Source organism: Propithecus coquereli, unplaced genomic scaffold, assembly GCF_000956105.1.
Source record: "Propithecus coquereli isolate 6110/MARCELLA unplaced genomic scaffold, Pcoq_1.0 Scaffold4, whole genome shotgun sequence".
Lineage (NCBI taxonomy): Eukaryota > Metazoa > Chordata > Mammalia > Primates > Indriidae > Propithecus > Propithecus coquereli.
The window spans coordinates 2804105-2829394 of NW_012149729.1; the positions used below are offsets into that span (position 1 = coordinate 2804105).

Genomic DNA, 25290 nt, shown 5'->3' on the forward strand with positions numbered 1-25290 from the left:
CTCATTTGATCATGGTATTATATTTTGCATGTTTTTTAAAAAAGATAATCCCACTAGAAAGGCACTTAGTGTTTCCTAAGGATGGTATACAACTTTAAACTTTCTATATAGAGAGGCTAGTAATTTATTTTTTAAGTTTCAATTATAGTTGATTACTTGTTTTCATATCCAAATACTGAATATAGCATGAAGCTGATCAGAAAAGATCAAGCTATAATGCTCAAGAATAAAAAATCCTAAGACTAAGTGACTGACCAGTGATAAAGTTATTAAATTACATTAGTTATAAATGACATTATCATATCTTCTAGTATCATCATCATTATTGTTATATTACTAAAAAACATGACATGGTGATATTGGCCATTATGTATTATAGAAATTTTCAAAATGTTGTCTACATTTCCCATTTTCTCTGCTTCATTTGGTTTCTTCTATACCTATAGCTTCTAACCAGTTCATAGTATATTACTCAAAGGAAAATGAGATAAAACTAATCTAAACATACTCTAGGTCCAAAAAACATATTTAAAGCCAATAGAATGCAAACATTTTACCTGTTTTCCCAGTGTTATGAATGAATGTGTTTTCCAAAGATGTTTTATCCCAACCTTGAAATTTAAGTTTCTTAAGATTCACATTTACTTGTGTAAGATCTTCATCAATATTGATAGGAGACTGTTTTGGACTATTACATGTTGGATATTTCTTTCCCCAATTTTTTTGATTCAGTGCACCTAGGTAAAGAAAGAGTAAGAAGTTAGTTTCCTAAATTATCATGTAAAAGCTCAATTTTATATTATAAAGTAGTTAATGCATTACATAAAAATAGATACAATGGTAGTAAAAATTATGATATATTTAAACTAATTCAAAAAATAATTATGCCATAGAAGAACCATGTCAAGTTCAGGGCTCAACAATGACTTCGTTTATCCATCACATTCTTCCAAATCAACAGAAAGCCTAATTGTCATATAAGGGAGTCAGTCCTAACTCAGGTTTCAAAATTGAAAGCAGCCCAGATGTAGGAGTGAAGTTCTGCCTGCTTTAGCACTCTTCCTGCAGTTAGCACCCTTCTGACCTACTGCCACCCTCTACCTTGAATGATTTGGTTTAATTTCCATCTGTTTTGGGTCTTATTTTCAAAAACATAATCATCAGGCCATCCCTGAAATATCTCTTACCCCTCCATTTTTTTCTGGGCTTAAAACCTACCAAGTTTTATTGTTCAACAATACGAAAAACAAAACAGGGCTTTCTATAAAGATTTTTGCTTATGATAAAGTGAATTTTCACCTGTTCCACAAAATAAACAGTCCTCTAATCCAAAACTGCCCTTGGTTGCTTTTATTTCATGTCTACCTGAAAACCTGAACCATCTCTAGTAACCTTATTTCACTGGACATGAACTTAGCACCCTAATAGTGCTCAGCATACCTATTTTCTATTAAAATTTCTGTTAAAATACTTGAAATGTTGTGAGTCCAAGTCTTAAACTTTTTTTCTGGTTAAACTGTAGCATTTCTACAGCCACCACAAGGAAGAGCAGAGTGGCAGCATAGATTTTGGCTTGTATTCTTTTGAATGCTTTCCTTTCTGAAAATGAGAATGGGTAAGGCCAAAATTTTACATGATTGAGGTTAAGGGAAATTACAAGGAAACTTACCTTCAGTACATTCCTAGTCTACACCTTATTATTTTTGTGACAAGAGAGTCAGTAAGGACTAACTTTAATGCAAGCTTGATCTAATGGCCACTTCTCATAATGTGACAGGGTTAACTTTGCATAATTTCACCCAGAAAACAAATAATAATTAGTCACACCATGAAGCTGCCTAATTAGTCAGGAAAAATCTGGTAATACATCTCATAGTGAGGCATCTACCAGAATTGATAGATGCTGAAAATTATTTTAAAGTCTAACTCTATTCCTACAGAGTGTTTGAATATAGTATGCTTTAAACATGCACAGTAGTGCATATTTTGGCTTCTAGAAATAGCTTTAATGATTTGAGTAATGATATGCTGATTTCGCTGTAAGGAACTTTGGCATGGGAACAAGAAAACACTGCTTATTTTACTAATACCAATGCAAGAGATGTAGAGAGAGAAACTACATCAGAAATCAATGAGGTCCTTTTCACTGTAGTACATAGAAACATAAAATTTTTAAGTCTTCAATAACACTGTATATGATGTATAAACCTGCTACTTTCCACTGCATTTTGTGATCCTCTCCACTTGGATTCTAAAAGGCATCTCATACTTAGCATATCCTAAACTGACCTCTTGATTTCTGCCCTGAAATAATCTCTTCCTATAGTCTTTGCTGTCCCCTGAACTTAGATGTCATCCTGACACCTCTGCTTCCTTTTCAGCAAGCCTTTTTGTGTCTGCCTTCAAAATATATCCTAATCAGACCATTTCTCCTCTGTACCATTACCACCCTAGCCCAAGTCACTGTCATCATTTGCTTACAACTTGTTACTCCACGAACAGTATTGTCATTATCTAGGAGATCGTTAGGAGAGTCAGGCCTCTACTATATAGCCTTATGAAGTCAGAATCCCCATTTTAACACAATGCCCTGGAGATTCGTATACACATTACATTTGGGGAAGCACTGGCTTAGACATTTCTAGTGCCTTCTAACTGGTTTTCAGAGACCTCTCTCACTCTTCCACAATTCTGTTCTCTACTTAATGTATTAATATTAATAGTAAGGGGAATTATAAGCTGGCCCCCAAAATTCCCACCCCTTGATGTGCCCACCCTGTATAATCCCCTCTGCTTACGTGTGGTCAGGACCTGTGAATATGATGGGAGATTATATTCAATGGCAAAGGTACTGCTGTGATACATTATGTTATTTAATAGAAGACTCCATCTTAGCAAACTGGATAGAGGTTCAAAGTGTGAGAGATTCTCCTGCTGGTTTTGAAGCAGTGACTTATTGTGAGGTTGTGAGGAGGTCACATGGCTAAGAGCTGAGAGCTGCCTCTAGGAGCTGAGACAGTACCCAGGCTTAAGATCAGAAGAAACCAACCAACCAATGAACAAAAAATCAGGGACCTCAGTCCTACAACCTCCAGGAACCAAACGCTGCTGACACCCCGAATGAGCTTGGAAGAGAACCCTGAGCTTTAAATAGGATGCCTTGTTTTCAGATTTGTGAGACTCTGAGCAGAAAACCCAGCTAGGCAGTCTTGCCTCTCCAACTCTTGACCCACAGAAACTGTGAGATAATAAATATGTGTTGTTTCAAGCCACCAAATTTGTAGTCATTTGTTACTCAGCAAAAGAAAACCAATACTACCCAGTAACTAATCTTTTAAAATCTCTGCCAGATCACATGTCACTCTTGGCTCAGAACCCTCTAACAGCTTCCATCTCAATCGAAATAACCTATAAACTCCATGCTTGGCCAACAGATCCTACCTGAGGTCCCTGCTCACATTCTCTCTGCTCCCATTCCCTACCACTCTGCGTTGATCACTCTGCTCTAGCCACACTGGCTTCCATTCTGTCCTTTGAGCATGTGAAGGCTTGGCAGTTGCTGCTACCTCCTTCTAGAATGCTCCCCTCAGATGTCTGCAAGCCTCAGAGGACTCACTTTCTTGCTTCAACTGGGTCTCTGCTCAAATGCATCTCATCAGAGAGACTTTATCTGAACACCCTATATATGGCTGGGCATGGTAGCTCACACCTGTAATCTCAGCACTTTCAGAGGCTGAGGCAGGAGGACTGCTCGAGGTCAGGAGTTTGAGACCAGTCCAGCCAACACAGCAAGACCTTATCTCTACAAAAAATACGAAAAATTAGCTGGGTGTGGTGGCCCCGTTCCTTGGGAGGCTGAGGAAGGAGGATTGCTTGAGCCCAGGGGTTCAAGGTTACAGTGAGCTATAATTGTGCCACTGTACTCCAGCTTGGGCAACAGAGAAACCCTATCTCTTAAAAACAAATAAACAAAAAAAACCCCACCCTATAAATTATAGAATATTATACTTCCTCCCTTGGTCACTACTCTCCATGCCCTCTCTTAATTTTATTTTTCTTCTCCTATTAATTATGTTTATTTATTTATTGTTTCTATATAATAGCACCTAGAAAAAGAAAGACTGGCATGCAGTAGGTGTTCAATAAACATTTGTTGAATAACTGAATCAAGCGAACAAGAAATAGTGCTCCTTTGTTTTATAGGGATCAAACATGAAATGGCAAAGAATAAAAAAAAAAAAGATCAATTAAAGAAGCACTTCTAAACTCAACTGTAGGTCTCATTTGACTGTTATATTGTAATTTAGCTGAGTAGTCCTTACTAAATTTCTGCTGCAGTACATCATGAAAGTCCTGAAGTCTGAAGTGTCTGTGGTCTGACACCTTACAACACAATGACACTGAGTAACTGGATTATGTTTGAAGTTCATGGAATGATTACCCTGGGTGTGAGTCCAGTTTAAAATACCTACGAGATCATAGTGCTTAGCATATTGCAGGCTCAGGATCCCTCCTTAATGTAAAAGACAAGATAAAAGAGGCAAGAATAAGAAAAATATTTTTTTTTAGTGGGAAGACCAACAAACAGAAAAAGTCCTGAAAAAATAAGAACTTGAGGTTCCTCATGCAAAGCACTCAAAAAGGGAGGTTGTTTTAAATCACCACAAGTAGAAAACCAAGTAAACTAATAAAGTGTTAAGATTGCACACAGAAATGAAACATAGATAACAGAAGCATTAAATATATTTCACCTGTAAGTGAAACTAATATTAGACTAATCTTAAGCTTAAACATCATTTTTTTTTAAAGTCTCAAATTAATGTTTAATGTGGTAACTGGAGACCTCAGTCCATGTAGTGGTTAAAACACAGGATGATGCATCTGAGAAAGCAGGTGTACAGAATTCATTAGAATTACCTTGTATCCACCTGAGTGTCATTAGGAACTATTGCAAAGGGATAAATTAGGACACTGACTATAGTTACAGCAGAAGATTTTCAGAGTGATTTACCCATAAGGCAGACTGCAGAGTACTAAATGGGAGCTCTAGAGAATTAAGATAAATTATTCATCACATATTCATCCATTCATTGAGTCACCTGAATTAGTACCACCCCTATAAATTTCCTGTGGTTACCTCTACTGGAGCACTTAACAGACTGTATTTTGTCTGTTAATTTGTCCATTTTATCTACATGTTATTGCCAAACTTTGAGTCTGGAATATAGTAGAGACATATTAAATGTTTGTGAAATAGTCTTTGTGCACCAAATGACCGTATTCAATATTTGCACACTATGCATCCTCTACTCCAAGTGGAATGCAAAGCAGTTCTAGGCTCTGTAGGGGATATGCACTAGTTCAAGGTTGCTTACTTGCTTGTTTGTTTATTATTACATCCCAGAAGTGTGGGGTTTGTTAAATAAATAGACAAACGCTTAAAGGAGTAGTTAGGTTGAAGGAAAATAAACATAGATAGCAAAACCACCCTGAGGTAGGCCTTGAAGGATGGACAGAATTTTCACAGGTAGAGAAAAAACCAAGAGCATGTCTTGTTAAGTGATGAGCCCGAGCTAACTCATGGTGGCAGAAAAGTTCAGGCAATGCTGAGAGCATTGAGCAGGACAGCTTAGTGCATCAAGCAAAGGGTGGATGCTGAGGAATTCTACAGAGGGAGATGAAAAGGCAGACCATGATCAAAATGTACCTGGAGAGGCCAGTGGGAGACATGGAGACTTTGAAAGAGAAAGGAGCTCTTGGCTGTCTCATCAGAAAGATTAAGCTGATAGGAATGCAGGATGGGCTGGAAGGGAGAGTCTGCATAATTAATGACCATTTTCATAGACATCTTCTATTTGTCTTCATTTGATTTTTACAGCATCGCTGTATTTATTTAAACTACAACATGTCTATCTCTTATTCATGTTCTAATTTTAGTACCTTTCTTAGAGCCTGGCACTTATGGATTAAATAACGTTCAATGAATTTAAAAAATACTTCAGTAAGGTCTCTGTAGTTACCTACTCTTTAATGTCCATATGCTACATATATTGACCAATTAGTGTTCTAGATTGGAACACACTTTAAAAACATCTGTGTAAGAAAACATTACTCTACCAGCCACTAACACAAAAATATGAACTGAGAAAAGTGTAAAATAAAGAAGGAATTTTTAAAAATGCCAATGAAGGTTTACAAATATTTGAAGGAAAAAGCGAGTAAATGATGCAAATGAAAGAAAAGTCAAAGAAAAAAATCATTCTAGCCTGAGCAACATAGCGAGACCCCATTTCTACAAAAAATAGAAAAATACATTAAATTGGAACTAACCAACGAGCACTCATGTGCACAGATGGAAGTAAAACCCGATAGAAACTGTGCAGGCGGGAGCGGGTGGAGGGGATGGGTGAAATTACACCTAACGGGTACAGTGTACACTATCTGGGTGATGGGCACACTTACAACTTTGAGCCCAGGAGTTTGAAGCTGCAGGGAACTATGATGACGCCACTGCACTCTAGCCCAGGCAACAGAACGAGACCCTGCCTCAAATGAACAAACAAAAAAAATCATTTTCCTCTCTCTTTTCTCTTTTTTGAATTATTCTTGTTAGTTCTTACCTTCAAATATCAGATAAATGGATTAACTAATTATAATTTTTAAAGATATTCAGCAAAGATCCACTGAAAATTCATATAAATATGATAAAAATACCAATATTAATTTCTTTTCAAGGTTACCATAAACTGCTATTATTCAACAAGATTTTACTAACTGTAGACTTAGAACTGATTATTTAAAGATCGAGATATTGTTAAGAAAAATATAGGCAAATGTAAGTGTAATATTGAAGAGAAGACTGGTAATGTTTGTAGTGTCTATTACTATTGTCTCAAATAAACTCCATCCAAGATTCCACGCACTGTAAGTCTAAGCTTTATATTATTGTGGGCTTGCTTTCTACATGCTAACAAATACACCAAAAGCCAAAATTTAAAAGTTATTTAAGTAGTGCAAAGCTATCAGCAGTGAATGATTTGGATTCAAATTTTAGTTTATTGACACATAAAAATGAAATAATTTGGTATTGTTTTCAATGAAACTGCAGCATAGAATACAGAATCCCACAAAAATGGAAAGGTGATTTATTTAAGAAGACATTTTTCACATGCAGCAGTTAGCTGCTTGAGAAAAGGGGCTTCCTCAAGGATAAGAAACTAAAACCAAAAATTACTAAATAACAATCACTAAGTGATTATATATCACAATAATATATGCCATCACATAAACTGACTCAAAGCAAAGGAAGAAGAATGTCTGCAATAACTTCTCATGTTGAAAATAAGAATGAGGATGTGTTCGCATACACAAATCAGTGTATCTATTTGTGTTTTTAGTCAAACCGAGGTTTTTAAAGCTAGAAAGAGTAAAGCGGTTACCAAATGTTGATCATGGTTGCTATGAAAGCTGCACTGAAAGCAGATGAAAGGCAAACAATTTCAGAGTGAGAACCAGTTTAGTCAAACTACCTTTTCCTTTATTATCTATCCCAATGAGACACGATTATCAAGACAGAAGAAAATCTTTGTAAGCCTGACTGGTATATCCAATTGGCAGAGGGCCACATGTGAGGGAAGGTAGTCATCGATTTATTTATAAAAGGTCTGGCACAAATTCTCCTTTAGCATCATGGTATTTAAGAAAATCGTTAACTAAAGTTCAGCACAAATAGGGAGAGAAATAGACCAGAAACTGTTTTCAGAGTTCCTGTTTAAAATTCTTGGACTTTTTCAAGTTGGAAAAACCCATAACAAACAAAAGTCCTGCAAAACATAGCAACAAAAACTACTGTCCTATGATGCAATAAACTTAAGTTTTTTTGAAGTTCACAGTGGAGAAATAAAAACACAAGATGAAAAAAAGATCTATTTTCACTATGACAAGAGTGAAATACTATTACTTTGAAGACAAGTGATCAAGACCTGATAATCTGTGGTGAGCATAAATAAAATCCATAAACAGAACAAATATGATATTTATGATGATTTCTAATTAACTCACTGCTTTAATCAGAAAATGAAACAAAACCTATAGAGAAATGAAGAAAATTTTATTTTCTTAAGGCAAAAACTTAAGAAATTATGGGGGTACAAATTAACACAATAGAATTGAGGACAAAAAAAAATAAGATGCTATTTTGAAGGATTTAGGAATGTTTGTGAGGATTCTTATTTGGATGTGAGGAAGCCAGAAGGGCAAAAGATGACTTCCAGAGTCCTATCTGGAGATACCTGGTGTATCCTGGTACTGGTCATGTGGATAGAAAGACTTTGGATTTAGTTTTGGACCCACAGTCTTTGAGATTTCCATGGAAGCTCATTAAACAATCAAAAATATGGGTCTTGGACCCATTGAGAGTCTGGAATGCATACACGTGGTAGTTTAAAACCATAGACGTGGATGAAATATTTCTATTAAAGTTGATAAATGAGAAGAGTTCAAGAAGGCATTGGAGAGCATTAACATTTCAGAAGCATAAAGGGAGGAGGTGGTACCAAAGGGACTTAAAAAAATGAGTGGCCTGAAAGGGAATTGAAAATCTGGGTGAAAACGCTATCATGAAAGTTACAGAAAGACGGTTTCAACAATGAGGGATCATTCCAAAGTGGGTGCCACACACAGCAGACAGAGCCCATAGGGTCATGACTGAAGAGTGGCTATTCGATTTGGTTATGTCCTAACTCCAAAGCCCACAGTCCTAGAATAAAACAGTTTCAGTGAAAATGATGGACTGGGAATTCAGACTGCAGAACGAATTGGAAGTGACAAAGCAGAATTAAAGTACTTTTTAAAAGCTTGCTATGAAGGAAAGAAAAGTGATAAGGGGGCACCCAGAGACCGAGGTAAGGAAGAGGAGTGGATTTTTTTTCTTTTTCTTTTATTTCAGCATATTATGGGGGTACAGATGTTTAGGTTACGTATGTTGCCCTTGGTCCCCCCCCTCAAGTCTGTGTTTCAAATATGGATTTTTTTTAAGACAGAGGGAGACACAAGTATGTGTATATATTGAGAAGAGTTAATGAAAGGAGTTTGAACTTATGGCAGGTTAATGATCAAGGTCCCCAAGGAGAAAAGACACAAAGCATGGATGGAGGACTGTTAGCCTAAGGCAAGAAAAGAAGCATAAGAAAATCATGGAAATGTGGAATCCACGGCTCTTGCTACATGTAGAGGAGGGCAATGAGAAATTGAGGGTTCGTGTCCCAGTGCTTCCAGTTCACAGCAGGTCACATCACGTGGAAGGAAGAAGTTGGAGTTGAGCTGACACGAGTTCAATCCCAGCTCTACCACGGACAAGCACCTCAGCTCCCTCAGGAATTGAAGAAATTATGAAGAATAAAATAGTGGACGTTTATGGAAAGGCCTTAGGGCTCTGATGATGTGGGAGACCATGACCTTGGAGAGGCACCATGCAAAGGTGTGTATCTTTGGTTTAACTTTTTAATGTTTAAAAAATGTTGGGCAAGGTCAACAGTCTGGTTGGACAAGGAGAGAGGACAGGTAGTTGCAGTCCTAAGTGGAGGTCAGTAGGATGGGTGTGGTGGATGTAGGGATGGTTAGGGAACTGGTGGTTCTGACCACCCTCATCTCAATTCTGGTATGGCAAAAAAAAAAGTAACTTTTTAAAAAGCTATTAAACGGTTACAACCTCAGAGTCCTCTGCCATCTTTCATTATAAATTATAAAACGATGCAGTGAAACTGATGAAGTCCGAGACTGCAGTGTTTCCGCTGCTCTAGCCTAGTTTCAAATGCTTAATCGAAATGGGAAAAGTCACAGATAAAATTTAACAAGCTCCTAGAACAACAGAGAGTTCTTGTTATTTTATCCCCTATGGACAAGCCACCACTTCTAAAAGACAGAAAAGGTGCAGAAATTAGGTAATGCTGTGATTAATTTGTGACCTTTATATTTGCCTGATTCTGTCTGAGTCCACTGTATTTTAATATTCAGGATTCAGACTGAAGGCAATGCAGATTGATTCACTGTAAGATTCTTTTGTAGCACTTGCTATTAACTAACTGCTATGAAAGGTAGGCAAACTATCTGTGGATGATGAGAGAGTAACAGAGTGAGATCTCTTTCCTTTGTTGCTGCAGTCTGGCTAATACCAATAAGACAGCCAATACAGAACCAAAAACAGCCCTGGAGATCACTCCCTGGTTTGGGAAATAAAAAGCTCTTCTTATAGACTAGCTCTGAAAGTTGCCTTAGAGTCACTGAAACTCTCCTGTGGTCATCAACTTTTCCCCTTCTTCAACAACTGATGAGCCAAGTTCTTATATCAAGGAAATAGTGGCAAAATAGACAGCAGCACAGATCTCTGACAGCGACACCTCCATCAGGTCTGTACGCGATGCTTATTGTCCACATGCTTATTGTCGATATGGAGCATGACTATGGCTCTGTCTTCTACCTCTGGTAAGAGGGTCAGAGATTCAGAGTTGACGTCTGAGACACAGCCGCAACCTGGTCTCCTTCTATTCATGATATAGGACCTCTGCTAAACTTTCCTATGGCATTTTGTCATTGTTTTGCCTTAAAAGGCAAAAGATTCTGGCTTCAATTCCTATTTGGAGGCCTTGGTTCTTCCTTTCTCTACACTTTCTTATCAGATCTCCTAGGTACACGTTACTGGTTACATGCAAGAGCCAAGAAAGAAGCTGCAGATCCACTACAACAGCAATAAATTCATTACTACTGCGAGGAATTCTATATTTTGTATTATCCACAGATCCCATCATTGTTCATTTTTTTCCTCTTCCATCATATATTTATGAGGTGACTAGTGTGAGAAAGACTACATGGCTAGCACAAAAGATTCAAGGATGAATAAAAGTATCCACCATCATGGAACTCAAGTTATAGTGAGGACCAAAGGCACACAAACTGTGAATTATAATACAATCTAATAAATATAATAGCAGAGATATGTATAGAGTATTCCAAGGACACCAAAGATGGGTACCAATCCCAGATGGGACAGGAGACAAGTAAGGCTTTCTGGATAACAAGATACTTAAGTCTCAATTAATAAACAAGTATTCAATTGAAGGCAGGGAAGGAATTCAGGGCTGAAGGCAACTAGGAAGAGAGTTTGGCATCACTACAGAAGAGAGAAAGCATGGCTATTTGGGGAGAGCAACAGCATGTTCTATGTGCTGAGATATAGAATTTAAGGCAGTAAGGGGAAATGCCATGAAGATAAATGGGCAGATTTGGGGGCTTTGAAAATTTTCCAGTATGCTATCGAAAGTATTTAAGTTGTAAGCATCATGTTCATATTTAAATTTTATGGAGGTCATTGTGGCAACAGAGTTAAGGAGAACAACATTGAAGGCAGATCAGTTAGGAGGTTTTAACACTAGGTTAGATGAAGAATAGTAAGGATCTAAACTAGGGGCAGAGATAAGTAGGTAGGAAGAGAAAGACATTTGAGAAAGATTTAAAAATTTGAGATTTAAAGATCTGAAAAAAATTCAGAACTGAGGAGTTGATTATCTGTGGGGATGGAGAAGCGGGAGGGAGTGAATAATCATTTTGATGACTTGCTGAGATGACTGAGGATGGTGGTGCCACCAGCCAAGAAGCAACGGCATCGATTCCTCCAGGAAACTGGTGGCCTAGTCCCTTGTCATCCCTCATGGCCATGCTGCAACCATGCAGGTTCAGGTGGCGGGTGGTAGAGAAGTGGAAGAGCTAGTTTTCCTTGATCTATACCAAGCTCTCTTCGGTGGCCCTGATAATCAAAGAGTAGCATAAAAGTGGCTGAATTAACTATTTTTTGAGTCAATGCTCTGCCTTCGCTGTGGCTAGAGTTGCCCCATTGATTCCCAGAACCTTGCAGGCACTTCAGGGGACTAAAATGATACAAAAATTTTAGCCTGATGATTCTGTACATGAGGAAAATTAGTCTTCACCTTAGTTTCTTTGTTTGCAAAGTGGCAATAAAGATTGACAAAGAATAATTTGATGGCAATAGATCTCTTTAAATATGTATATTCATGAATAATAATAAACACATGTGACAGCAGGAATCATTTGGATTGTTCTTTATACAGAATAAAACCAGAAATGTTTCTTAAATCAATAATATAAAGGGCTAGAATTGGGAAAAAAATCCCCCCAGAAAATTAAAGAACTATTTGCCTTTGGCATCAATCTGCCTTTCCCTAGTCTGGCTATTATATCATGGTCCTTCCAAACTAAGTGAAAGTTTTATAGCCAAAAATTTATATGGATATCATCTGAGGGAAATTATGATACCTAAAACTTATGTCTTCACAAGTAGTTTGTAATAAGCAGTCTAATGAGAGCTAACAGAACCTGTGGAATATAAATAAATAGATGATGAAAAATTATTACACAAATTAAAAACCTGAGATGAGAACGAAAAAAATGCTTAAGTGATAATTAAACCAAACATATATTTAAGGGTAGCAAATTTATGGCTTGGTTTTTAAAATCTTAAAGGTGACTTCATGAATTATAGTTATTTTTTCAAATGTGACATTGAACAGCTTGTCTATTGCTATGTCTTTAGCTGTTCTGTTTCCTGAACCTCCATTTATTTTTTAAATTAGTCTCAGTCAGGAAGTTTCTATAAGTAAAGCTGAAAGCTGAATATTGGCCCCTTCACCTTTTTCCAACTTATTTCTTAATGATGATATTGAAATTAATAAGTGTTTTAATATATGTAATTCTGGTACATGACAATTTATAAATGAGATAAAAAAACTGGTAATCAATTTATATTGCAACAGATTTATTGCAATAGTGCACTAAACCAGCATGTGTCCCTACTCTTCAAATGTGTATGTAAAAAGGCTGAAGAAGATAAAGGCTCTAAACCAAAATGTTAGGAGTCATTGCCCAGGGATTATCAATATCAAATACAGATAAAATATTAAAATTGTTATGAAGGTCAACTATATTTGATTTTTAATAAACTGATTCTTCAAGACTTTATTGTGCTAAAAAAAAAAAAGATGCACTGGCATGGATTACAATGTATTTTAATTGTGTCTATCTTATTCAGCCCAGGGGAAGATTCAGTAATAGTCTGTTCAGTAACAATAGATTTATAGATTCTCTTTTTGGATGAGCAAGTTTCTTATTTATGCATAATTGCACAGAGATGATTTGTCAGGAAGCTGGGACAAAAATAAGTGAAGCAGGTACTGAGAAGTGAAGCCCTCTGAGAAAATCCTAAGGAAGGTTTGGGACTTCCACAGGCAGTGGCATTCAAGGAGATGGAGAAGTAGCCTGGCATTTTAGCAAACAGAACGCAGATCTTCAAAAGGTTGAGAGACCTAGATAACTCCTATTTGAGACATTTTTAGCTAATTACTAACAACACCTAGCAATGGCCAAAGTTAAGTACAAGGTAAAAGTCAACAATGCATTTGCAGGAGAGCACATTTCTGTTTGCTCTGTTTTAATTCACGCAATAATCTATGTTTTCACATACACCACTACCAAATAATAACACTATACTTCTAAAAGTGTTCAATACAGAGTTACATTAGGAAAATTTTTCAAATAGATCACTCTTTTCCACCACTCAAAACAAAACTTTTAAAACTTATATTAATAATACCAAAAAGTATTATGAAGTACTTTTTCTTTAGTGGTAAGTGTAATGCTAAGTAACAAGGTCATAACTATCTCAACTCCACTATCTTAACTCCAAGAAGACACTGCTATCCTTCATTCAAGAAATCTAACTAAAATTTTGGAAGTTTCAAAGAAGACTCTGGACCACATGTCTATAAAAGCTGACAAACTGGCTTAACGAAAACCATTTATTTTCAACTTATTTACTGTAATTTCATTTGGTAGAACTCTAGAACCCAAAATGGAAGAAATCTTCAAGACCTTAAATCTAATTCAATTAAAACTCATCATGCCTTGTATTGAATCATTTGGATCTTATAATCTTTTAAACCAAAACTATATTTTATGAATTAGTCTTCTGAAACCATGTTCAAGAAGTATATGTCTATGATCTTGATGAGTATGTTTCTAAATTTGACTTTGACCTTCTGCTCCTATTCCCTAGACCTGCAGTGGTCCTGCTGCTTGCTGTCTTAGTTATTATATACTTTGAGTAACACTTCCAGGTCTGAAAATACAAATATAAATTTTCCTTCAGTGAATCTAGCACCTAGAAGAAGAAAACATATGGATAAACAAATCAATACAAGAAGAATTACAAGTAATCTAATAATTACAGTTAATGTACATATGATCAATTCCTGGGGTTGTCAGAATTGATTTTGAAAAGGAGATAATGTTGAGTGGAGAAAGTTGAGTGCATGTTCACTCAGGCATGGCAGGGCTACTCCTGCTTTCCAGCCTAAGCTAGATCACCAGCTCCTTTGACAACTGAGAAGGCAATGCAGTTTTGATATTTAGTTATAACTCTTCTATTTGGGATTTTACTTCGCTTCTTCATCTATGTCTGGTATCAAGGTTCTATTCCATGCTCTGTCAAATCAAATATGTTCTATTCTGATTCTCCTGGCCTCTGCTCATAACTGGTCCATCATAGAATCTCAGGATTAGGAGAAACCATATTAAAATAGTTCAATTATCCCTCTTTGCTTGAATCCTCCACAAGACACTCTCAATAACAGGTTTTCCTGCCTAAGCTTAAATACCTTTGATGTTGGGGTCTCTTTATCTCCTGCAGAATATTTTATTCCAGTTTTGGATTTTTCAATGTTAGAAAGTTATTTCCTCTATCAAATTAAGTTTTTGTTCTCTCCAAATTATATCTACTTGGGACCATACAGAATGTTTAGTTATTTTTCCACAGGATGGCCCTGTGACTACATGAATACCGGCACTGTGTTTCTGGAGCCTTATCTTTTTCATGATCAAGTCACAACTGCTCCTCCTATATCAAGACTCTACCAATCAGGGGACCCCCTACATAAAAATACTCTCCAATTTGTCTATATTCTTTGTAAAGCTTGGCACCTAGAGCTGGGCATGACTTTTTTTATGGAATGAAATATGGAAATATAGATGAGTTTTCTAGGCTATAAAAGATACCTGCAACTTTATCATTATAGTAACAACAGTAAGTTATATTTGTATGGTACTTTCTTTGGAAAGTATGTTATGTCAATGGTTTTATCTACAGGAACTGGTACTGAATAAATAAATTGATGAGTATCATCTATAATTATTGTTGTTATTGTTCTTATCATTTCTCTTAGTTCTCAAGAGCACTCTCTGAAGCAGGAAGATAAATGAATTCACATTTTTAGAATAACTAAAACATACAGCAAAACACATTTCAGAAATATACAGAGAAATATGGTCACTAAAACGTACAGATCCACTGTAACTCCCCAAACATTTCTCAGCAGCTACAGAAAATTCAGTTCAATAGAGCGTGAAACTCCATTTATGTGCCCCAGTTTGGCATATTAGAAAACTTCAGTGTGCACATTAAAAGGAAACATCTATTTAGAACTCAGAATGATAATGTTACCATGACAGATTTATTTAATTTAGGCTGGATTTGACTTCACAAACAATTTTTTTTAATAAAGACTAAGTAACAAAATCTTAAAGAGTTACAAAGCAAATTGTCACTGCAACATCCTGCTTCCATGTATTTTAGTTAGAACCCCTGGCAGACACGAATAAAGGGACACTCACAATAGATGATATATTTCTTAGACCCCTATATTGTTTTCTAATCCATATAATTTCTATCGAAAAATCATTAAACTTGATGCAGAATTATTAATTGAATTTATCTTCGTTTTTAAATTAAAATTAGAAGGTAATTCAGTCATTGAAACAAGTATAATCTAATTTCTGCGTTAGTAGGCACATATCTGTGAGCTCTGTGATGGTATCTTTCCCTTTCATTTTATTAAGCAATTAAAATTTGCATGAGTTGTCAATGTAGCAAACAAACACATATAGCTATGGGTAAAATATTAAAAGGCTTCATTTTAACCTTCCTCACCTTTCTAATCCTCTTTTAAAAGATAAGTCCTAGTAACTGGCTGTTGTATATCTTTTTCTTTTGAAATAATTTTAAACTTAAAGAAAAAGTTCAAGTACAAAACAAAGACTTTTTTTTTTCTTGAACTATTTGAAAGGATGGTGCTAACATCCCATTGACACGGAATACTTCAGCTTGTGCTTCTTAAATACAAGGGTATTTTCCTATATAATTATAATATAATCATCAAAATAAGGAAATTAACACTGATATATTAGTACTATCGGGTCCTTATGCCTCCTTCAGATATAGCCAACATGCCTCCGTAATGTCCTTTATGGCAGTAAGTTTCCATTTAGTGACACATGTTGCTTTTAGTTGTTGTATCTCCTTAGTCTCCTTCAATCTGAAATAGTTCTTCCATCTTTTCTTGACTTTTATGATCTTGATACTTTTGAAGACTACAGTTATTAATATTTTATAGAATGTCCTTCAATTTGAGTTTGTCTGACGTTTCCTCATAATTGGATTCAGGCTATACATTGTTATTAGGAAAGTCACAAATGCTCTTTTCTTCTCACTGTGCCTTCCTTGGTGGCACAGGATTTCTATGTAGACCAGTATCACTGCTGATGTTTACTTTGATCACTTGATAAAAGTGTCTGCCAGGCTTTTCCACTATAATGCTATTCTTTCTCCCTTTGTAATTAGAAAGTATTTTGTACTCTGAATCTACGTCAATATCTCATTCCTCATCAAATTTAACTTTTTCAATTCTTAATTTATAATGGTTTGAATTTAAGGCTTCCTATTTTCTTCAAAAGGATACAATCCATTACTATCATTGTTTATTAGGGCTCTATAGGAACTTCTCTGTACCTTATTATCAGCTGTCTATTTTCCAAGAAATGGATTAAGAGTCATGGCAACTGTTTTTAGAATTAGTGTAGGAAATAATCAATTGCTACATTCTCCAGGCTCTCAGAGGCAGGCTTTGAATTCCCTCTCAGACTTATAATCTCTCTTACCATGTCCACTGGGGTATAGGCTTCAGGGTTCAAAAGAGGTTCTCATGTCTGGAGTTATCACGACACACAGGAATATCTGAGGATGTGTTAAGATCCTCTATGTGGCCAAATAGTGTTTCTATATAGATAAACAGTTCCTTAGCTCTTTTTAGGCAATCACTGGGTCCTTTCTTCATTTTTCTAGTTAGAAGGAAAATTCTTGCTTCAATTTTGGGAGCACTCAACAACTACTTCCTACTCAAAATAGATCAGAGTATGCACATTTCTCAGGCTTCTCTGTCACTAGCAACCAAGAGTGCTGACCAATATCTAATAATACATACACGGTGGGTGGGGTGCAGAACTTTTAATGAGTGAAGGAGATTCATAATTAGGGCATGGTGCCTACTGAATTCTATTCTGAAGGTACTTGGCTATGCTTAATAATAATAATTTAACCCAAACGGCAAGCTGCTTTTTACACAATTTTGAAAAGTTTCCTGTAACTATGTCTAACATTCTTCCCAGGGAGGTGGAGAAGAAGCTGTCTTTAAATTATGAGGAATACTCCATGGCTAATGAAGGAGAGAGAATTTCTTTTCTTTGCATTGGACACGGATTAAGAAGTTATGCTTGGCACACTGCCTTCAGGATGTAGATGAGAGGAGGAACAGGTATGGCTGGTTGCAAATATTACTAAGAACTAGTTTTTCAGGAGTTCTCCACGTGAACCAATTACTAGGCATGGCTTGATAGGGGCTACTCATATAACCTGGAGGTATACTGTGAATCCTCCTAAGCCAGGTGGGAAAATTGTGTCTGAGGAAATTTAAAAAATGGATTGCAAAACTTTCAACTTTCAAAGGTACCAATAAATATCATTTGCTTAAAATATAGAAAATGGCTTTGCCTTAGAAATTTTGTAGTTGTTTATCTACTTGCAGCAATGGCTTTAATTCCTCTAATTTTGGAATAACTCCATAGGATAATACTCTAAAATGACTGTACTCAATATTCATGAATGGGACAGCATTTTTATGCACTGGACTCATAGTGACTCAAGTCACCATGAGTCATTTCCTTTACCTGTAGATATTCATTCTATGTTATTTTAGAAATCAAGCTCCATGAGGAGCAGTTAGTCTTTTCTGCTGTCTGTTGGTAGAAAAGAGTGCTCAATTAAGATGTGTTCAGTGAATGATTAAGTGAATTAAATTATTACCCAACAAATTCAGTCTCTACGATCTATTGTAAGATTTTTAAATAAGTCCTCTGCTAGAGTAATAGAAACTGACAGATAACTTTTTTTGGACAGATGTTAAAAGTTTCAAATATGTCCCCCAGGGTTAGAGACTAAATTCCAAGAAAAATACAACCCTGTGATGGAAAATGTAATTTGTATGTGTCACAGTAAAATAATTTGTTCTGTGGAGCTGGCATTATTGACTTGAAAAGTGACAGTTACATGAGTTACTTAACTCAAACAACTAGTGAAAAAAAGACGAATACCGATTTTTGCTGAACAAAAATCCAGAAATATTTTTATCCTATTTTAAATTTTGAAGGTAGCAATAACTTACATTACCAACAGCCAAAAATATTATGAAAAAATTATTATTATTAACAACACAGTTTAGGAGGACTCTACTACTGGGATTTAGAAACTGGAAAAAGGATCACAGGAATGGAAAAATCTTGATATTATCAATACCAAGGATCTTTTGGAGCCAGGTAAATACAAATGATTTTTTAAAATATTATGAGAAAAGAACTTTCCTTGGAAACGGCTAGAGATAAATGTGTCAGGAGTAATGCAAGGTAATGATACCTTATATTTGAACACTAATGAGGGATCCACATAGGTCAGGAATCTCTCTATGTAGATAAAGAGGCTCCACCCAGATGAGAAAATTAATGCAAGTTGCATTAACAATTGCCCAAAAACTTATCTCTTACTGGCTCAGATAGCAGGCTTTGAAAATAACATTTAAATGCTAGTACATATTATATGGAAGCAATAATATTACATTTTCATGTCAACATATTTCATCTAGAGGGCTAAAGCACTTTCACATGTATAAAAATACTCATGCAAATGTTTTCTCTTTTTGATTCTATCATTCATTCATTCCACAAATTAAGGCAACATTAGCTGAAGATTGATCTAGATTCTGGATATCACAATGTGAGGTTCCTTATCCACAGCATCAGAATTTCCTGAGAATTTGTTAGATATTAAGTTCATGGCCTCCACCTCAGATTACTGAATCAAAAATTCTGAAAGTCAGGTCCAGCAATCTTTTTTTCAGTAAGCCCTACAGGTAATTCTGATGCACTCTAAAGTTTAGGAACCACTAGTTTACATTATACACCGTCTATGTTTAATGTTCCCTTCATTCCTTACCATTGTAATTGCTCATTTGGCAATTTCATTTTCAAAAATGGAACAAACTTTAGGAATATTCCAATTATGAAAATAAAATTCCTTACTAACTCGGTATTTTATTATCTTTAATGTTACTTAAATCAAAGTACTTTCATAAAATAGTCACAAAAACTTTTTACTTGATGTTTCTTCATACACTATGAGCAAGCATGCACGGATAATAGACATCTGTGATTACTTAGCATGAATTTTAACAATATTACATAGACGGCAAATAATTTTTCAGTAAGAATTTATAAAAACAATTTTTCTAAAGTATATGGATTTCAACATTTCTGGTAATCTATTCTAATATAGTCCAAATATTGTAAAAATTTGCATATATGTACTTGGCAAAGTTTAAAATTTATCTGGCCAACAGCTGCCAGCTGTTTAATTGCTTAACATTAAGAAATTGGAAAGTGGTGTGATTATCTATTTAAGGCCAAATATTAATTAAGATCAAATAAATATAGTTTCTTAGATCTCTGTGGTATCTAATCTATGTAAACATCTTGCAGCGATAATTCATAAATGATTAAATGCTGGCCAGATACATTAGAGGAACTTGCATCATATGTCAGAACTTAACTTTCTACTCAATTTACTTTTAAAAGTGTTGGTGGCATAAAACAAACAATGGGACTTAGATTTTAAATGAAACTTTCTCTACTGTGCTTAAGCATGAATAAGTAATCACCATAAGTGAAAGGAGTAACAGAGTTTACCTAAACATGTACATTTTAAGGATAAAGAATCATAATTAAAAGTTATAGAACTTTTTCCCAAAATTTACTCTAAACCCTCATAAACATATCCAAAACTGGCTTTCTTCATTATCTCCATGGGAATTAAAGATGTACTTCTGCTAAAAAGGAAACAAGAGAAGCTCCTCTCTAAAGATGACCTGTTCTCCTTTCAAGGAGAATGAACTCTTTCATGTCGATAGAGACTCACTTAGAAAATGGTGCACTGGAATAGGGAATCCTTTGATCTATAGGTCAGTAACATTGTCAATCAATTTGCAGAAGACTTTGAGCTCCATGGGTGGGTGACTGCTCTGAAGCACATTTTGAGGGCATATTCAGGCTATAGGTTACCTGCATAATTGTTCTGACTTTTTAAAAAACTATACTTCCTGGTAAATGATGTAGAAAGTGTGACTGAGCTTGCAGTGATTCAGACAATCAGCTATGAGAAATTGATTCTCACTGAGCTGGGATAATGATCCCAGATTGTGAAATGAATGTAAAGTGAGGATATTGCACCACAGCAGAGAAGAAAATCAAGTTGTGTGATACTTTAAGTGCCCTCAGTGGAATCCTGAACAAGTCCAGGTAAAATGCAAATATATAATGATGTGACGATTTTTCTAAGAGAGTGTTATCTATTTTAACACTAATTACAATTTCTTATCTACCACTTAAGGACATAATACAGAATTTTGGACTTTATTGGCTGGTAAAGAAGTTCATCTGGTACAATCAAGTAGAAACAGGCCCAGACATAGGTCTTTTAGATACATAAACAATCAGACCATTACGTAATGAGGAAATAGGATGAGGCAGAAGACATTCTGCAATGCAAAACAACTTCGTAATCACCCTAAAATAAAAATTAATTTAAATAAAATTTTATTATATTAGATACACATTTAAGCTCCCTTTCCCCCAAACTGATTATAAAACAAATCTATGTTTAATCTAGAAAAGCTAGAAGATACCAGACAAGCAAAAAGTTGAAAATAAAAGGCACTCACAATTTCACTTTCCAGAAATGACTGCTTTTAACACAATCCTTAAAAAGACACACACACACACACACACACACACACACACATAGATATATATATATATATATATATATATACATAAAGGAAAAAGGGACCACACCATACACAATGGCTTTGGGACTAGCCTTTTTCATATTGACACAAGAATTTAAAGCTTAACAAATTTCTACCTTACATAATAATGTAAGATATTCCCACATGGCTGAAACAAAAACATTAGATGTAGCCACACATCTGATGAATTTTCAGGTCAGGACCCTGGAACAGAAGACTCAGGTTCAAGTTTCCAGTATTCTTCTCACTTTGTGACTCCGGGCAAAAGACTCCATCTCTTTATTTCTCCATTTGTAAAATGAAAACACAATTCATTTTTCAATTTTGTTCATTCACACAATATACACGTGCTGAGCACATACCGCACTCCGAGAAAGAGAAGAAGAATAAGACATGGAACCTGCCATGTCACTGTGCTGCAACGAAGAGGCCAGCACAGGGACAGTACATGAATGCAACAAGACAAGAGGAGTTAAGAAAGCTTCACTCGAAGATGGTGCAGAGGTCTGATATTCAGGTAAAATGATAAAGAACAGTTAGAATCAGTGACATGCTTTTCAAAAGGCTAGTAAAGCAGCAGGCAGAGGGAAAGATAATTATGAAAGATAAAACAGGGTAGTTGAGCCAGAAACAGATCATTAAAGTCACTATAGGAAAACAAACAAACAAAAAACACAACTTCTGAGCCCCACTGAGGCTTTGTAAAGCCTCCCAGGCTCCCACTACCTAACCACGAATTGCTTTGCACCTCCCTCCACCTCAGTGGTGAAAGAGATCAAGAAACTCCCTCGGAGCTACAGGGGCCCTCCTAAAGCTTGGGGTACTCAAGTACTCCAGCTGGGGACCAGAGTCTGCCATGGACACAAAAGAACGTCTCAGCAGCTGTTTCTATCACACAAACATCAACTAAAGTCACTATACACCATGCTAAAAAGCCCATTATTTTCATTCTATGGGTGATGGGGAGCAATGGAAGGGATTTGAACAGGAGAATCATATAATCATATCTGTACTTCAGAAAGATAACTGTGTAATGAATATTAACCTGGCACAGGACAAATCCTGAATAGTACAAAGATTTATCTGACTTTAAGTAACAATTTTTTGAGCATTTTATTTGCACAAGTGTTTTGTAAAATTGTTCATTGCAGCACCCTTTGAGGTTGGTACTCAGATTACCTTTTTTTTTTTTTTTTTTTTTACAGATAAGGAAACTGCAGCAAAAGAGGTGAAATCTAAGGTGAAGCCCAGATTTAAAGCCAAGCAGTTAGATAACCTGGCCCCAGAACTCATACTCTCATTAGATAAACTAGTAATAGAACTCTCACTGCAACCCCACTTCATCAGAATATGTCCAGGTCCAAAATCTTTATCTCACAGTGAGCTCCCTGTGAAGATGTGTAACAACGTTGATTAATCCTGTTTATGTAAAACTGTCCCCCTCTTAGACTATGTAAAAGTTTCCCTTCCTCATACCTCTTTCTTTTGGATATTTTTTTTTATCATTTCCTCTTCCTTTAGTAACTAAAATGTGATATAAAATCACATTGCTATAGAGCGAAGTAGTCTATTTGCTCTACTGATTGTTTCCTTAGCTGTGCAGAAGCTTTTAAATTTAATCAAGTCCTATTTATTTATTTTCGTTGTTGCTGTGATTGTCTTTGGGGTCTTCATAAATTCTTTGCCTAGGCCGATATCTACAAGAGTTTTTCCAACCACTTCTTTCAGATTTCTTACAGTTTCATGCCTTAGGTTTAAGTGTGTTATCCATTGTGAATTAATTTTTGTGAGTGGTGAGAGGTACAAATCCTGTTTCAGTCTTCTACATGTGGCTATCCAATTTTCCCAGCAACATTTATTGAATAGGGATTCTTTCCCCCAGTGTATGTTTTTGTCTGCTTTGTCAAAGGTCAGATAGCAATATGAGGATGGTTTTATATCCCAGTTCTCTCTTCTGATCCACTGGTCTATGTCTCTGTTCTCGTGCCAGTACCATGCTGTTACTATAGCCTTGTAGTATAGCTTGAAGTCTGGTAAGGAGATGCCTCCCTATTTGTTCTTTTTGCTTAAGGTTTCTTTGGTTATTCGAGGTCTTTTTTGGTTCCACATGAAGTGTAGAATTATTTTTCCTAGATCTGCAAAAATTGACGTTGATATTTTAAAGGGGATGGCACCGAATCTGTAAATCACTTTGTGTAGTGTAGACATTTTAACAGTGTTGATTCTTCTGATCCATGAACATGGTATGTTTTTCCATTTGTTTACATCCTCTGTGATTTACTTCTTCAGAGTTTCATAATTCTCCCTGTAGAGGTCTTTCACCTCCTTGGTTAAATATATTCCTAAGTACTTTATTTTCTTTGTTGCTATTGTGAAGGGTTCTGAGTCTTTGATTTGATTCTCAGCTTGACTGTTGCTGGTGTATAGGAATGCTACTGATGTGTGTACATTGCTTTTGTAACCTGAGACTTTGCTGAATTTATTTATCAATTCCAGTAGTCTCTTGACAGAATCTTTGGGATTTTCTAGATATAAGATCATATCATCAGAAAAGAGCAATAGTTTGACCTCTTCTTTCCCCATTTGGATACCCTATAGAGCAAACAGACTGCTACAGAATGGGAGAAAATAATTTGCATGCTATACATATGACAAAGGGCTAATAACCAGTATCTACAAGGAACTCAAGCAAATGAGCAACAAAACATCAAACAACCCCATTAAAAAGTGGGCAAAAGACATAACAGAAGTTTTCCAAAAGAAGATAGACTAATGGTCAATAAACATATGAAAAAATGCTCAACATCTCTAATCATCAGGGAAATGCAAATCAAAACCACAATGAGGTATCACTTAACTCCAGTGAGAATGGCTTTTATCAAAAAGTTCCCCAAATAACAGATGCGGGCATGGATATGGAAAGAAAGGAACACTTATATACTATTGGTGGGACTCCAAACTAGTACAACCTCTATGGAAAGCAGTATGGAGATACCTCAAAGAACTAAAAGTAGACCTACCATTTGATCCAGCAATCCCATTGCTGGTTATTTACCCCAAGGAAAAAAAAGACATTTTATAAAAAAGACATTTGCACTCAAATGTTGAGGCACAATTCACAATCGCAAAGATGTGGCAACAGCCCAAGTGCCCATCAATACATGAGTGGATTAATAAAATGTGGTGTGTGTATACCATGGAGTATTACTCAGCCATAAAAAATGGTGAAAATTTTCATTTTAAATTGTTTCCTTTTGTAACAACCTGGATGGAACTGGAGACCATTTCTCTAAGTGAAGTATTGCAAGAATGGAAAAACAAACACCACGTGTACTTACTATTAAATTGGAACTAATTGATCAACACTCTGTACATATATGGTAGTAAAATTCAATGGAATTCAAGCAGATAGGAGGAAGAAGGAGGGGATGGGTAAATTCACTCTTAACGGACACAATGCACACTATCTGGGTGACTGACACACACATAACTTTAAATGAAACTGTACAAAAGCAATTCATGTAACTAAAATGTTTGTACCTCTGTAATATTCTGAAATAAAAAAAATCATATCTAAAATCCCTTGAATGCAAATAAGTCAATAACAAAATTTAAGTCAGTGCTAATTAAAATATGGTGTAAATCTTGTTATCTGGAAATTTTGATAGGATAAGGATACTAGAATTAATTAATGCCACCCGCCAAGAAGCTTGTCTCATCACACTCCCAGTTTTTTGTCCAAATGCAGGAGGAATATTGTAGAGTTTGGAGCACAGCAATTTCTCTTTCACCTACAGGTCTTAGCATAGTTGCTCCCTTTGCCTGGAACTATCTTTCACCCATGTTGATTTATCTCCTGTTTATGCTTTCTCTCATTTTTTTTTATTTCAGCATATTATGGGGGTACAGATGTTTAGGTTATGTATATTGCCCTTGCCCCCCGCCCCTTAAGTCCCAGTTTCAAATATGTCCATTCTTCGGG

The 25290-nt window shown here is 35.8% G+C and overlaps 1 protein-coding gene across 1 annotated transcript in view; it reads right to left on the reverse strand.

The window, feature by feature from the left end:
- PTPRZ1 (protein tyrosine phosphatase, receptor-type, Z polypeptide 1) overlaps window positions 1–25290 on the reverse strand; it is a 242740-nt gene that overhangs the window by 139714 nt on the left and 77736 nt on the right. The window contains exon 3 of the mRNA XM_012652731.1: window positions 558–737. Coding sequence (XP_012508185.1) covers window positions 558–737 — 180 coding nt within the window. The remainder of the gene's footprint in view (window positions 1–557; window positions 738–25290) is intronic.